Here is a 17,566-nt window from a genome sequence, read left to right as displayed (position 1 = left end):
CCTCCCTGCTGGCCACAATCTTTTTAGAGCACCCCAAGTGTCTAAATAGACCAAGATTCTTTTTTGTCTCCTAATTATATCTGTGCAGTGCTTATGCCTAATTATGTTTTCTTCCTAAGTACTTTCTAATATAAAGCTTGCAGCTTAAGCTCTTCTCACACATCCCTGTCATATTTGTGATGTCAGTTCAGTTATAATTAATCACCAGAGAGTTTTATGATCTGTCAGTCAACACTTATCTAGCAGGTTTTCCTATTTATCCAATTAAATAGGTATGCATTATTTAACACCTTATGTATTATTTTCTTCTTTGTGTATTTGCCTGGAATTGAAGCACTGTACCACTTCAATTAGTATGCATATTCCAGAAACAGAAGAAAAGTACTTCTGAAATCAGGCAGTGTTATAATAAAAAAAAAGGATCTTCAAAGCTGGTCCTATACATACATTTTCATGTAAGCTTCATATATAAATAATATATTGAATGGTTATTTCAAACCTTAATGAGGACTGTGCCTCAAGGTCATTTTGAGTTAATATACATTTTATCACAATTTACCTGCCAGCCTGGCAGGAAAACTCATTTTCATTAAATTTGAAGAAAAGCAAGGATATAAAAATTATGCCACATTGAAAAGAATGCAGTATAAACAATGAAAATGTAGCAGTTTAAATGTAAATTTTCTTCCTTCTGAGGAAAAGGAAAAAAAAAAGACAAAAAGCAGGGAGATGTCTGGTTCAAACATGTACAGTAAAATTTGAATTTGCTGATTATATCCCAGCAGTATCCTGTCTTGCACAGATTTCTTTCCCATCGAACTAAAAATTAAGTTTAGATGCTGTACAATAGGCTGCAAATATAAAAATAAATAAAAATAACCAACAAGAATATTAGAGAAGACTTACAAATTCTTCTCTGCCATTAATTCCTGAGCAAATGGGTGAAGAACCATTATGTTAATAACATCTGTAAGAGCTTATTAAAGATGAGGGACGTTGATTATGTCCTGTCACTCTGATGATTTTATTGAATTTATTCTACATCACAGAGTCCAAGTATGAAGAGTTTCCAAGAATAAAGACCTTGTCATCAAATTTCACTAATCTCACTAAACATGTGTATATCAGAAGTTTTCAGCTAAAATGTGACTTCACACTACCAACACGATTCAGTATATTTGGTCACTTATAAATTAATACTGGACATTTTTGAAATCTCTGGATGATACTGCTTCACCAGTAAGAATAGAAATGGATTGCTTAACAACTGAAATGGCTATTTGGTATAAATATTTTCAAGGAACGCTCAACTTCACAAGCAACTGAAAAATTTAAGCATGCGTTATTTGGCCTTGTATAGAACTCTCATATAATCTAGAATCAGCAACTAAGCTCCCTATCAAGATAAACTTCTAGAAAAGGGACTCAGAAACTCTGATGAAGTTCAGCTCAAGTTAGTTATAAGCTCAACTTAAATCACACAGTACCTCATTTTCTTGTAAGTGTAGATGAACAGACTCATCTATTGGAGATTCAGGATGCACAAGCAGAGACGGTGAACAACAACTTTTCTCCAACTTGATCAGACTTCAAATATTCATATGGAACGGAGGAACTACATGGCATCTAATGGTGGATCTATACTAGATGAATCAGATTGTTCACTGCAGTTCTTCAAAGGTACCTACTCTTGTTGACCAACCTTGCAGAAATTTAAGCAGGCATGTTTATGAAATAGGAACTACCTTATTAGGGCCAGACGTAAAACCCAGATGAGGTAGTCTCCTCAATTTGACACCGTTTGTGGGGAGGAGTAGATTTCAAAAGCTACTCTCAGATGCTAGAGACATGGTTAGCTACTGCTTCGAGAAGAAAAGTTGCAACTTATGGATATTCTGTTTGTGTTTTTGTCTTGTTCATCTAAATATTTAATTTAATTGCTCAGAAAGACAACCTGTCTTCTCTTTCAGTTTCTTTATATGTTCTAACGATGTTGTAGTTTTTTCTATCAGACAATAGAAACCATGTTAGAGGAGGCAACATAGTTTTGCAAGAACACACAGTTGAATAATAGTATTTGGAGATGTTAGATGACTGCAAATTGTCCTACACACAAATGCACATTTATGTAGACAATGTTAGGCTCCAAATCTCCAGATAATTTTCTCACTTCCACATCAAATTGACAAGGTCTAACAACTGTGAAGTTTTCAATATGAAAAGCACTTGTCAACATGACACAGACAAGGAACATATTTAAAAACAGAGAACTCATTTACACTTAGAATGTCTCTGCCTTGATAAGGACAGCAATTTCGGGTGTGGTAGAAAATTTAATACCAATGATTTGGAAGTCCTAACTAAGACTCAGCTTTTTAATACAAGGAAACAGTATTAAATTAATACGATTGAATGCATTATTAATGCTATACTTAATTATTAGTCTGGACAGGAATGTCTAGAAAGGATGTGAGGATGTGAAATAAAAATGTGAAGAGCTAGTTTAGATTCAGAAAGATTTGAGTCATTTGAAAGGCTTGCATAAAATATTCAAACTTAAATAGCCACCAAAATTTAGGTCTGTCCTCCACAAAAAAATGGTACTTAACTTTACTAATACAAATATCCCTAAAATCAGCACTTTCTTTCATTCACATATTCCTATATTAAATAAGACGTTTTTAGGTTGGTAGGTCATGAAGTTTAGAAGGGTTTTGGTAAATTCTTCTGAAGAACTCACTGTGGCTCAGCTTCATTTTTAAGGAGATTTATCATTGATTTCTTCTAGGCTAGCTTCCAAAGTGTTTGAAAAGAATTTTCAATTTTTTTGTTTTGAAGTATTTTTTCTTGTCGTAAGCTGCAAATAGTTAAAAAGTGAAATGCTAGCAGAAGACACACATGCTGATACAACATATAACACTGTATTCATTACAACCTGTCTATAAATAAGCTGGTTTTCCAGAGAGATCTCAGCAACAGAAAGGTTAGAATTACTGAGGAAACAAAATTAGTTTTTTTGTTCGTTTTTTTAATCTTGGCAAAAAGAGAATATGAAGGACAGGGACTCATTGCAGAACTAGGAGTGGTGTTTGAGAAACTATGAAATAGAGGAGTGCCTGGCACACACTGTCTTAGACAAAACATGGACTTTTGTAAATGTAGTCTAAGAGAAGGTTATAGCAGCATCAGAAAAATCACAGCTTTGCAGATCATTTCATTAGAGATATTGTGAACTTAGGATTGTGGTCTCTGGCAACACCCTACATCAAGTCACACTGAATAAATAGTCTAACAAGCAGTTCTACTTCTTCCTTGAGATGTGATGGCTGATTTGGTATTACTTAATGTAGATGCATATCAAGCACGCATATACACACCTCTCAAGTGCTATGTTGAAGCGGAGAGAGCATGAATACAAATTGAAGACTGAGAAGTCTGACACAGAAGAATGAAGTGTTACAAAGCCCAGTTAGGCAATGCCTAACTTTACATCATGATAGTCCATCCAGCTCGTAACAATTTTTGTCAGTCCAATGAGATCTACTTTATTTTTCCAAGACGACCTTACCTGATAGACATAGAGTACCATTCACTGGTCAAGGGCATATACACAAATACTTCTGATTTCCTCACTCACCTACTGAAGAAACACAATGTCCTGTACCCCTCCATCAGTTACTATCCAAGAAAAAGTACTAAGAACTGGACAACATGCTATTGTGTATTTATATATATATATATAATATATCATTTTGATGTTATTTTCTTTTCGTTTGGAGATCTTCAGGTATTACTGTAACTAAACAGATACATATATAATGGGGACTCTTTAAATATTAACAGAACCATTTTTAATCTGAAGTTTCAGTACATCTGGCCAATGACACATAATCTGAGCATAAAAATAATTCTTATGACATACTTATGACTGCTAGAAAATTAAATGAATATATTCCTAGCAGAAATGTTATTTAATGGTGTACTTTACCCTAAAGACTTGAGAAGTTCATTTACATAAACACATAATTTTTAGTACTTATTACAATTAAAATAGAATTCTGTCCAGGTACTTCAATAGTTATTCAAGCAGCAAGCCCAGAGAGACAAAATCATAGTCAGGCTGTTTCACATCACCACTAGAAACTAAGTGACATGATTGATCATCACTTTGCCTCAGTTTTACACTTCTGGAACTTCAAGGACAGAGGAGGTGCACAGGAACAGTGAAGTGATAAATCAAGTACCATAGTCCACTCAGAATAAAAAATAATCACTATGAAAATATTCTAAAGTGTTCAATAGGAATCTGAGGAGCAGACTGGGGAACAATCTGAGTGGGGAACACTGCAATGTAAATCAAGTATTGATAAATGCTTTCTTTGTGTAGTCACAAATAATCCAGAAGCAAAATGATAATAAACTTGACCAAAAAGGTCACCAAATTTTTCAATAAACTTCTCACTAATTATTTTCTCAAGTTAAGCATCTTCACTCTGCTTTTTCTAGAAAAATTCAAAACAAGTGGTAGCATTTTAAAATGCAATAGAAAGATTTGTCACCTTGATGTCATAATCTTTTTCACATCTACAAAAGTAGTATAAAAATATACATTTCTTTAGCCTTGAATAATTATCACCTTTTAAAGAAGAAATATATTAGATCTCTCATGTATTTCCATAATGGAATTACCCTCAATAAACAACAGCATTTACATGCACATTTTATCCTTCTCCTGTTTTAATTGCTTTTCTGAACATACAGAATGAAATATCAATGTATAGACTATTTTTGGATTTCAGTTCATCCTGGTATTTGATTTCTTCTGAATCATTAAGATCATTTCAAAAGATACTTTTATTTTAGCCAATGTCTGCTATTTAATGCACATTGTAATGTTGCCTATCCTTTGATCATCTTTTTTAAACACTGAAAATTTTCACACACTTTGATTCCAAATCTGTACTAATAATTGTTGCTAATTAATAATAACTACTTAATAACTTCTCACTAATAGTTTCTAGTCAGTGATATGAAGGAATAAGCATGTAATTAATTCCATAAATATCTTTTTATTCACAAAATACTGATCATATGTACAAGCTGGAATGATGTAATAAGTGCATGAAAATTATTATGAATAGTTTGACAGCTGAATAAAGTAAGGGATTTACTTAAGTACTATTAAGTAATCAAGAGAATCTTCTAGCAGTATTATCTGTAAACAAGGTTTTTATTAATCCAATTCTGTACATCCTGCAGCTTTTAAGATGGTCTTGTTTTTGCTTACCTTTAAGACAATTGTGACAGTGTTAATTTTTTTTAATACAGACATAAGGTTAGATTTGCCAAATACCTTCTCTTTTCCTGTACGTTTTTAGACTGATGCAGAAGTAATATATTTTCTCACAAACAGCAGAACTTATCAAAAAGATACTGGTTAATGTTGTGCTGAATCCTGATGCAAGTTGACAGAAACAGATGAGTTCTCTCAATGGACCATGAAAGTGCATTTGCTCATAGCATATGTATTAGTCACAGTGTTCAAATTTATGAGTATTTATCCATATGGACCAGATTTGGAGATGTTCTAAACATTAGTGAAAATCCACTGCCATGGATTTTAGATGTTAATGTACTGCTTCACAGAAACACATACAAATGAGTAATAAAAAAGTAAATCCACAGTGTCCCCCACTACGCTTACTCTCATCTACCTGCTCATTCCTGGTGTAATTGCTCAGCATTGTCTACACTACTCTCCAGACTTTTTTTCTCCAGGTCATTTTGAAAGACCAACCTCTTTAGTGAGGTAGAGGATGCAGGATTAAAACAAAACTCATCGTAAGTCCTTCTACTCAGAGTCCTTTTCCCTTTGGTTTTTCAATATTTTTGCACTATATTTCAAGCATTCTTGAAAACAAAATCTTTTAATGTCTGTATCTTATTCAATTTCAATAGCATATTTGGCAAATATGAAACAGTAAATCTAATGAACCTCATATAAAAGGAGATGGACAGCCATAGTCCTGAGTCTACTTGATATTATACATTACATATTGAAGATCCATCAGATCACATAAGTCTCTACAATATTTCTTACTGTTTGGATTTATTTCTTCAGAATTAAGAGTAATCAGTGAAATTAAGTAGGTAAAAACAAGTAGGACATCTAGACATGGCCTTGATAGTTTGAGAAGCAAAGTCACTATTTGACAGGTATATTGCACAGATTTAGTTCTGTGGTTTTTATACATAGGAGCAAACAATTATTTTAACATGAAGAAATGGAAAACTGTTGCCACTCTAAATGGTACCTTTGTAGTTTTGCTGTGCTGAGGTAGGGCTCTTTGGGGGAGGGAAGGAAAGAAGAAAATACAATTCTTTATTAAAAAGCTACATACAGAGAAAGGACAATTAAAAAGATGAATAGCTTTGTGCTCTGAATCCCACTTCTGAAAAGTCCACATAAACTGAACAGAAGCTGAGCAACTGCCTCAATGGAACAGGAAAATTTGCAAGTATTTATGAAATAATTTCCCAAATCCTACTTTTTAAAGTACTTTTATGTATAAGATATTCTCTAGAATGTTTCCTGAGATCCATAACGAGTTAAAACATTATTAATCTTCACAGACAGTTGTGCAATATGAAATACTCTAACTTATTTCAGTGTAGAAGCCATAGTTCACGATCAGTCTAATGAACAAGAAAAAAAATTTTGAAGCAGCTTTACCTCATTAATACAACCAACCTTTCATCTCATATTCTTATGCTCTATTTTTAATGTGAGGACTGAACCTGCAAGTATGATTGCACAGGCTTTCCGTCAGTTTAGCTCTAATCTCCATCCAGTTCATACACCAAAATCTTAGGCAGCTATATTACCTGTTTCTTCCCCTTAAAAGTAACATGAAAATAATCCTGCCTGATGAGCTTTTTTAGGAAATGTGTATTTAATTAGTACCATCATCAAAAGCCCTTTACAGAAATGTTCATAAAAATTGCACATTTGCTGCCGTATACCAATCATGAAGTCTTATGGGGGGCTTTTAAATACTTCCTTCTTTGTTATTTTTAATGCAAAGTTCTCCTTTTCTTTCTTCCCACACTTCCACTGAGAAAATATTGTAGCTTCCTCTACATCAAAAGACAGAGAATATTCCAATACTGCCAATTAGCTCAGCCACAAAGTCTTTCCTGTTTCTTACTTTAACCCTGAGAAGAATTATTTTGGTTCACACATTAAAAAATATGGTCAGGAATTATTTAATAATATAAAAAGGAGATATTTAACAGAACTAATCTATGGTGCTAGGATGTAAAGAACAGACTACCTAAGAAGGTTTAAATATAAAATTTAACGCCAATATCATTCTGTTATAAAAGCATTATTAGAAAGGCAAGAGAACAAAGACTGAAGATTTACCAGAATAGTACTGGAAGAGCATATCATTTCCACTTTTAAAGTCATCCTCTTATAATCTCACAGCTACCAGTTTCATTAACACGCATTGTAGATTAATCATTTGAGACATATATCTCACCAGATTTGGTACAGCAATAAAATCCTGATCTAAATAACGTGCCCTGAGAAAACACAGGTTATGATCCTGTCAGCTCCACAGAATGATAACTTATCCATCAGCAGTCAATTATTAGACTATTACTGGAGAGAAAATTTGGTGAGCTGTACTACAAACTAGAGAGCTGAGTGGCTTTGCTCAGGAGAAATTGCAGCCTCAAAGGTCAGCAGATAATGCTCATTTTTCTCTGCCTCAGGCTTTCAGACTCCATATTTTCCCATCTTTCCCTTGGGAATAGGGTGAAATGTAGATGTGGATACCAATTCATTGCACTTTCGATGGAAATAATTCACCCCTTCCCACATGGACTGAGGAAGAGTCTTTAATTATCTACCATTCAGTTAAAGACAGAAAAAAAGGGTAGGGAAAACAAAAACAAAATAAAGTGCCACCAAGGAGAAGGTAAAGGTAACTATTCTGTGGTGCATTTATTTCTGCCTGTTCTAGTTGAGCATAGAATTACTTTAGATGTTTTGCTAATGCTTTTTTTCTTTTTTTCCAGACACTGCTATGTGTTTTAATCAATGATTCCATTCTTCTTCTTCTGACTACACCCTATGTTCGTAGTGCCACAAGTCATATAACACAGGTAGTGAACACAACTCTTCTTTTCACTCAAATCTTATGCAAGATTAAATATTTACAGAAAACTGTTCAGAAGATTAGTATCACTTATCAGAGCTCCCATCAGGCCATGCAGTTACAGCATAACATGTTGGGTTAGTCAAAACAGTCTATCTGGAAGGACTGGTGATCTACTGCTCCTGCCAGTGGCATGGTAAAAAAAAAGGAACCAAAAGCTTAGTGAAATCATCTTCCTTACGAGGAAAGGCTGAGATATCTGGGACATTCAGTCTTGAGTAAAGAAGGCTGAGAAGGATCAATGTGTATAAATATCTCAAGAGTGAGTGTCAAGAGGATGGGGCCAGGTTCTTCTAGTGTAGATCAACATCAGGACAAGGGGCAGCGGGCACAAACTGGAACATGGAAAGTCCCATCTGAACATGAGGAAGAACTGTACTGTGACGGTGGCAGGGCACTGGCACAGGTTGCCCTGAGAGGTAGTGGAGTCTCCTTATCTGGAGATATTCAAGAACCATCCAGTCACTTTCCTGTGCTACTTACTGTAGAGAACCCACTTTAGCAAGAAGTTTGGACTAGATAATCTCCAGAGGTCCTTTCTAATCCCCACAATCCTGTGATTCTCTGTGAAAATGATTCCTGTTCTTCTTAAATAAGGGAATACTAAACATGACTGAAACCTAAAAAGACTTAATTCAGCTACTTCAATCATTTTTCATTTAATTGACACATGATTCACAAATGAACTTGACTGTTGACTTCTGAGATATTATCCTATTTATACTGCAGCCTAAATGATTTAATTCTCAAAGGCTCTCTAAACACTGCATTTCATACATTTATGATGGTAGTAATTTGCTTACCACTCTGGTAAGGACGCACTACAGTAATGCACGTGTGCGTACCAGTGCACAGTCCTTTGTCTCACCACGCAAAGCTCTGCCAGCTCATTCCAACTGTATCAAATAAATACACTTACTGTATAAAAAAGTGGCAGGTCAACATCTACTCTCAGAAAGATCTTTCTTTATCATGGGCAACTGTGGTGTTAACCTTATACTCCCCTTGGACCATGGGAGGTTATGGTATCGTTTTCAGTGGGAACTAAATTTCACTTGGTTAAACCTTTACTGGAAAAAATTACTTCACATGTGAGACAGTAACACTGATGTCTATGTGTAACCCTCTGGGAAAGCCAAATTCCAGGACAAATCATTGTTTTTGCTACCTGAATCATAGGTGGTGGCAAACCACATTTTAAATAAACTGTATTTTAGAGCTTAAAAATGTGGCCCTCAAACAATAACGCACACAAATGCAGCAAGGATCTCATGGGGATTCCTGGCACACCACAGGCTCTGAGTGCTTTTAGAGGGGTAGGAAGTTATCAAAAGAAAGAAAAATCTAGCTTCTTTCAGCACTGTAATATAAAGCTGAGAGCTTTTTTTGTTTGTTTGTTTGTTTTTTGTTTTTCAAATAAATGGTATGTCTGGAGACTATAAAAATCTTTCTAAAATATAGAAAGAGACGAGAGAACGAAATGAGGAAAAAAAAACATGTTTATCATTAACAGGTTAAAACTATGCAGCTGATTCTACACACAATTACATGCGTGACTAACTTTAATAGACCCTCAAGTCAAGCACAAACCCTGAATGTGAAGACCGTAACAATCTTATTTGAAAACTCAAAGTAAGAATGTCATTCTCACTTTGGCCTCCCCCAGTGTAGCAGCTGATGGCAATTCAGGTGGCACAAAACATCCTCTGCAGCTCAAGGCACTTCCAAGCACCCCGCCAGCATTTTGTCCTACATCTGAAGTTATCTTTACTTCCTTGACTTACTTCATGGCCAAGGTACATAATTCCTTCTGTTACCCACTTGCAAAATCTGATTACAATGTTTTCTTTCACAGAGATCATTCTGAGGACTTCTAAATGCATGCTGATCACCCCAAGCCTTCTGAAAAAGCAATATTTGTATGTAAAAGAAGAAAGACTTAAAGCACTGGTGGCAACAGCCTTCTCAAATTCAGTGGGTTAACAGCTACAACAAAATATTTCAGCAAAATTAAACAAACTGAAGGTAAGGGAAAGCAGCTCTTTTCTTTAATTGTAGACCTGATTACAGTAGTCATTCAGTTTTATCAATCAAAGCAAGAAGTACTACACCAACAGAAATCAAACATCAATACAAAATTACATTTTGAAGCACACAGAATAGAAAAATAAGCAATTTTATGTCTCATCCAGTAAAGGCTTTCCCGTAGGACAAAACTCTGTGAATGGGAACTATAAATTTAGATCCTTCAGAAGTCAAGAATAACAGAAATTGAAGTGTTTTCCAATTTATTTTTGTTTTAGACTGCAGACCCAGGCACTGCCTGAGCTTCACTGTGCTCTATTAGCTCAGATAATACAAATTTTAAAAAGCATTCTGTATCTACTGACTAAGCTTAATTTATAAAATGCTATAACTTTTTTTTTTTCTGTCATCATCTTCAGTAGCTACTATGTTTTCACAAATAGGCTCTAAAATTTCTGAGCAAAATTATTATAGGAATAGCCAGTTATAGACAGGATCCAAGCTATATACTTAAGCCTTTATACTTCATGGATACTCTGCATAACTAGTTGTGTTATTCATAGGCAGTCCTGAGGGATTTGGGTAATGCATCAATAGGCGTAACCTCTAAATGTGAATTGGGATCGCTTTTATTAATTTTTCTCCTCCAAGTATAAAATGCAAATTATGAAAAGTGGTATTTGCATCTTAACTTGCCTTACATATTATCTCTGCTTAGCACCTTTGGAAATTGCCAGATATTAAGTTTCAGTCAAAGCTTCACAAATACCACCACAATTAACTGGAATAAGCATAATTTTATTTTACTTCCTGACTCAATCATGCTATGAACTGTAAGAATAATCTTTTGTCACATTTTAAAAATGCATAAATTGTGAGCTACAGTTTGACTGCTATCAACTATAAGTAATGTCTGTCTGCCCAAAGATGCATTTGCTTTCATGATATATTAGATTGGAAAGCAACCCACTACAAAGGCAGATAAATCGTCATCTCAGCAGTTCAGTGGCTGACTATTTATGCTGAATTTCCACTTCATCCTGAAGACATAATTATCTCAGCAAATATTTAACAGTTATTTTAGCAAATTTTGTTTCACAAATCCTAGCTCAGTTCTTCGCTGATCTCATGGCTGCCCGATTTTCACTAAGCTTCATATTATCCAAGTTTCCTTAAAAAATGTTATTTAATCCTTGAATAAACTGCCAAAGTAATAATAGATGTCCATATAGACAAATACAGTTCAACCCCTTTTTCTGCCACTGTACCCACACACAAAGTGTGAGAGAGACTGTACTCCTTTTGCCCTAATTCCTACATTAAACAATTTTTATTTGCATTCTTTTCAAAGTTCTTGGTCATATCTAAGTATATATTTTCATTCCATAAGACTAAATAATTGCTACATACCTAGACTCTAAATCCATAAATTTAAAATATTTGTGGAAACAGAATCCCTTCATTTGTCATGACTTTGTGTTTACTTAAGATGCTTTTAACTTTAAGCATAAATGGCACTTTCTTAGCAGACCTTACAATCTTAGAAGAAATAAATAAAATTCAAGGTATAACTCCTGTTATATGATTACATGATGACTGCACTGAAAAACACTATAATAATAAAAAATAAAGATTATTTTTTTCAAGAAATACATAGTGAACCCTTGGGTCCTCATATTTGATTTGGACAGCCAAAACGAATATAAGACAACCTAATTCAGTAAAGAGGTATATTTTCTTTTCTTGTAGGGTCTTGTATCAATTGATGAATTATGATCTAATAACATAAAGGCAATACTATGCACTTGATGTTTGCTTTGTAATTGCTCTTTCAATGCCTAGCAAATATGAAGCAAGCACCCGTGACGTCTGAAAAACTTGCACAGAAATCACAATTAATTAAGCTTTAGTTTGTTAAAGCTAGAGCTGTGGGATATGACTTTATTAGATAGCACCTCAAAGTATTTACATCACACGTAAAAAATCAAATCTTTCTGCAGGTCTGTGCAGGAGAGTTCAGAAACATGGAGCCAGTCATGCATTTGTGAAGGTGATTACAATCTGACATTCGATCCTTCTGCCAAACAGAACTGCATGACATGCTTCCAAGATTTGTGCATCTTCCATGTTTGTCATGGAACGTTTCCAAAGGTGAAGGAGTTAACTTTTCCTCCTCAAAGCAAACTGGAGTGATTTGCTTAGATTCATAACTTTTCACTAAATTGCACAATACTAGAAAACATCTGGGGCAAGATCTCAATGTACCGCAGCTTGTGATAAAACCTTTCATGTCATGTAGGACCTAGCCATCTGTGAGTAAAATTACTGAAGAAGCTTCATAAAAATAGACATCTGTACTTATAAACTGGATTACAGCACTAATTCTACATCTTCCTACTTCTGACAGGCTGAAGAGAAGTAAACATTATTAGCCAAAGAAACTGGCTGAATGCTTGATTAGCAGCCAGCAAAAGACAAGATGAAGTTCAAAAACCAAGAACTGAGCAAGGACAGTGAGAAAAAAACAAAACAAAAAAAACCTTGCTTTTGTAATCTTCCTGGTAAACAAAGGAGATGCAACAACTTCAAGACAAGAAATACCACTGTATTTTTAATTAAAAGAAATATTCAAAAATATATTTTATTATTAGCAATATTACATCTGATTTCCAAGTCTCTGTGGGATCAAAAAGAAACATATGGATTTTCATAACTAGAAAAACCTTTGTAAGCTCTGACAGGTATGCCACAAGCCAAGCCTGCAACCTGGAATGCAAAGCAATTGTTTACAACACAGTTCACACATAATAAATGCTAAAGAAATGCAGGGACAGAGACCTGGTAGAACAAATGGCTTTTTTAGTAAGCCCTAAGAGATGATTAATTATGTGATAGCCAGGAAGAACCACTCTTCAGATTCAGCTCTGACTTGGTTTTGAAAGCATATCAGAAATCCTCTGCACAGAATGAAAAATCTAATGATGCTCTATTCCTCCTAAAATTTGCCTCATTTAAAGGAATTAAAACAAAAACATCGATATCATGTCAGTTCTTGCCCGAGGCACTGGACTCAGAGGATTACTCAGCCCAAAGCCTTTTTGTTCTCTATTCTGACTGTTCACCTCTGTATGTTTTCCTTCCACAATCGATTGTAAAGAGAGTGGAATTGTATTTCAGGCAAAGACAGCCAGAGTCTCAAAATCAAACTGTCTGACTGCATACAATCGGCAAAGAGTATGGCTCATTGTAATGCACAATATTCTAATGGCACAAAAAAACAGAATTTGATATTTTTCTAGACCATTCTAAAAACTAGTATTCTTTTACTAATAAAACAGAACAGTACATTTAAATATTCATTGGTAGCATCAAGTTACAATCTTTTAAGTCAAAATAATTCTCTTGCTGACTTAAACAAAAATCTCTGCTAATCGTGGGAAATGTTTTTGCAGTCTGTGTCTATGTCTGTTTAAAGAGTTCATTACACATTGAGTATTACAGATAGAAGAGTGGAATAATAATTTTTGAAACCAATTTACCACAGATTTCAAAGTAGCACCAGTTTTTGTAGAAAATACCACCAATCATCAAGCAGCACAGAGGTACTTCTACATATAAACCCCATTCAGGTCATGTACAAATATTTCCACACGTTACGAGTAACATAGAAACAAAAACATTTTTATCAACTGCTATAAACTCTGGCCCACTGTGTTGAAGAGTGATTTTCTTCTTTATCCCAAGTGATTTTATTTTTGAAAGAAGCCTATCTTTATCTATTAAAGATAGTACTGTGTTATTTCCACTGAAATTATAAAGAAAATACTAGAGGATCACTGAGGTTGATGGGACTTCTGAAGGTTGTCTAGCTCAATCTCATTTCTCAGAGCAAACTCAACCAGAACAGGTTGCCCAGGATGATACCTGGTTGGGTTTGGATTCTTTCCACAGACACAGACTTCAGAACCACTCTGAACAAACTATTTCTCTGTTTGATCACCCTCACTGTGCAGATTGATAATCCTATTCTAATTCCCATGACACAACTTAGCTCAAGATCCCCAGCCTAGTTTGACACTGTAAGTGAATCTTTCTGTGACTGTAGTGTTATAATCCACAGAATATCATTTTAGTAGGCCTCAATCTATCTGCGTAAAATTATCTTCTAATTGTCACTTCAGAGATGTACTAAATGGAATTACTCATTGGGCCTGATTATATTTAACCATTCACATCGATTCCAAGCTGTCCTGAACTAATGTAAATAACTATAAAAAAATGCCACAAAACATGATTTAGGTACTCTGAATATTATGAAACTGCACAAGGAAACACAAAAAGAACAAGCATTTATAGATAGAGCAACACCACAATACACTTTGAAAATGACTTACTTTTCCTTTGGTGGCATTTCTGTCTCATAAGTAGCTATCTTAGCTTCCATCCCAGCAGGATTTATTGTCCTTTGTCTCCTCTTTCGTCTTGGAGCAGTACTGATGACATCAGGACTACCCAGTAGGGAATCTCTTCGTTCTGGAACTGCCAAAAGGAAAAAGAACAAAGTTGACAGAAGACAAAGTATTGAAAGAGAATCCTTAAACTATTTTTTTAATTATTAAAATCCCTATATTGCTAAAATGAATTCCAATTTGATAGCAATTGCTGTCAAAACAAAGCGATTATATAAATGGAAATTCATGAGGACCAAATATAAACTAGAAAGATAGTATCTTGATATCTTTATGTTATCACTGGAGCAGTTCTGGACTACAAACATACTGATAGTATCCTGTTACCATATGATTCTCAGGTGTCCCACAAATTACTGTATAGAGCCCAGTTTCACCAACTTGAAGTTAGTCTTTGCAATCTACAAATTAACTGAGAAAGACATGCATATAGCATGGGAAGGAAGGACTTTGAGTGTTTTGTTTACTGCATGGTTTAGTTCAGAATCCCAAGTCTAGACAATATACAAACAGAATGGAAGAGCATTATAGAATTTTCAATATCCACTAGATAAATCATTGAAAAGGTTTACCTCTGTAGTCAAGTACTATGCTTTGTTATGTAGTAGTTATTCAGCTACCACAGATCACCAACTCATAAATCCTTAGGGGTTCTGGTTTTCCACCCTGTAGACCCTGTAGAGTGGACAGCCTGGTGCACGTACATGGAGGCAAGAAGTCATTCAGCTGGTGCATAGAAATGGTAACACCAGTTTCCTTTCTACCCATAGTAGGTCATCAGAGCCCTGATTCAGAGTAAATCTCCCAAAATAACAGTACCTGTTGTCTGAAAGGAAAAGATGGACAATTCTCTCTTTCGCTCTTCATAATCTAAAGGTGGATGACCTGTGTCCACTGACTCATCTAAAGATTAGTAAGTTGTATCTACATTCACATACAATTTTAATTTGCATCACTAACACAGAAACTATGACTACACACCTGGTTCATATTTATATTATTTCATCATGTAAATTCATATGAGATGCACTGTCTCAATTCAAAAGAAATCTTCTTTGACAAATATCTACTTGGAGCCTGAATGTCAAGAAAATGACATCCTTCCCCGAGCAAAAGCCCTCTTTCTCTTCCCTCAATGTTGCTGTACAGTCACAAGATGTGTAGACAATTTTATTCTAGCCATCAACCCTCACTAACGTGTTATTATTTGGTATGCCTGCTTTAAAAATAAAATCTTTAATTACTTTGAAATTTAAAGATAATGACATTCAGAGAAGCACACATTTCAAGTGAAATATATAAAATAATAATGTAGTGACTTAGACTGATGTTATTATGGCAGTGTTCAAGATTATTATTTTTGGTGTGTTTTAGGAAGGTTTAATCTTTACATGGATGAAAGACACCATAATTTGAGATTCTGTATTGAAGTTTTCCCTGACAGTGGGTCCGAATTTTAATTACTTTCACGAGTTATTCAGCTCTACTGAAACTGAAAGAGACAGAAAGCATTCAGTAAATATGTTTTCTATTTCTCAAAAAATGGTATTTGCAAGAATACCGCTAAATGAACCATGCAAAGGCTCCCTAGAGCCAGTGAAATTATTGCTTACTGTTAAGCATATGCTTAGACATCATAACCTCCTAGCTTTTGCCAGCATGAACTATACTTATACTAGACAGACTTACAGATCTTTGTAAAGTGACAAGCATAAGGTGATATATTTCCAAAGTACCAGATAATTAATGAGTTTCAAAGTCCAGTACAGACAAGGTATGCTGCCTACAATAAATGTTGAAAAAGGTTAAGTTACAACCTAATCCTTTCCAGTAATTTTTAACTGGCTACACATACTTTTCCAGTGCTGTTAAAAACATGTTCATGACAGTTAGTATTTAGTTATTAGTTTCTTATAGCACATTCAGGGTACTATACCAAATATCTATACTAATACTATTTTGTTTATTGCAACGTCAGCCTCTTCTCAATTAAGATACATAAAATAGTTTACAGTAAAGAATCACATATGAACAAATTCAAATAATTTAGTTAACATAGCTCTTATCTTTTCTTGCTGCTGTTCTCCTCTCAGCCCTTGCTTTGTTAAAAAGCAGATTAAAAACTAATTGTATATATAAAACTAACACAATGCCGATGTTCAATGATGCCTTTGTACTTCTAATGGTGTAATATACAATGGTGCTCTGTAGACAGGCACTCATGCTCAGGTTTGCTTTCTACAACTGTCTGCAGCTGTCCCACTGATGCTCATGTGAAGAAATTGGAAGTAAAATACCAGTCTTTGCTGAAACTGCATTTATTTCCCAACTTGGGAATGCAATCTCATGAATAGTAGTAGACTGGCTCATACATAAGTGTTCACCCCCGCTGTTTTTTTGTCTTTTTTGTTGTATTTTGTATTTTAAGCCAAAGTACCACTATGGTCAGAACTGCTAATGGAAAGATGACATACATTTGAAGCTTAAAGTATCACACATCATCATAAGACTTTAAAAACATACCCACTAGGGCTGCGCAGAAGTGAATGCCATTAAGGGATTCATTTATAGTACTTGACTAAAAGCCAAAGAAAGCTTCAGTAAAATATTATTCATTGCTTAACACAAAAGCATTTGGAATAATGAGAGATAGTCTTGAATACAAACCTAGTTTTTCATTCTGAAATCTTTCTTCTTTCTGTCTAAACTTCAACAACATTTTAAGGAAGTAAAGATTCTTTACTTCTCACTAAATTAAATTTCTTACTTTGAAATTATACAGTTCAGTATGAATTATTATTTTACTCCTGAGAAAACCTGTAGCAATTTCAATACGGGAACAAGTGC

General features: G+C 34.6%; 1 protein-coding gene across 1 annotated transcript in view; it reads right to left on the bottom strand.

Moving 5' to 3' along the window:
- The window catches only part of XRCC4 (X-ray repair cross complementing 4), a 168,809-nt gene that overhangs the window by 43,431 nt on the left and 107,812 nt on the right, over window positions 1-17,566 (bottom strand). Inside the window, exon 7 of the mRNA XM_065740521.1 lies at window positions 14,645-14,789. Within this exon, the coding sequence (XP_065596593.1) occupies window positions 14,645-14,789 (145 nt within the window). The remainder of the gene's footprint in view (window positions 1-14,644; window positions 14,790-17,566) is intronic.

The sequence above is a fragment of the Cyrtonyx montezumae genome, unplaced genomic scaffold, assembly GCF_038088225.1.
Source record: "Cyrtonyx montezumae isolate F1298 unplaced genomic scaffold, pur_monq_1.0 scaffold_27, whole genome shotgun sequence".
Classification (NCBI taxonomy): domain Eukaryota; kingdom Metazoa; phylum Chordata; class Aves; order Galliformes; family Odontophoridae; genus Cyrtonyx; species Cyrtonyx montezumae.
The sequence above is the reverse complement of the archived record's forward strand: the minus strand, read 5'-3'. Positions and strand labels throughout refer to the sequence as shown.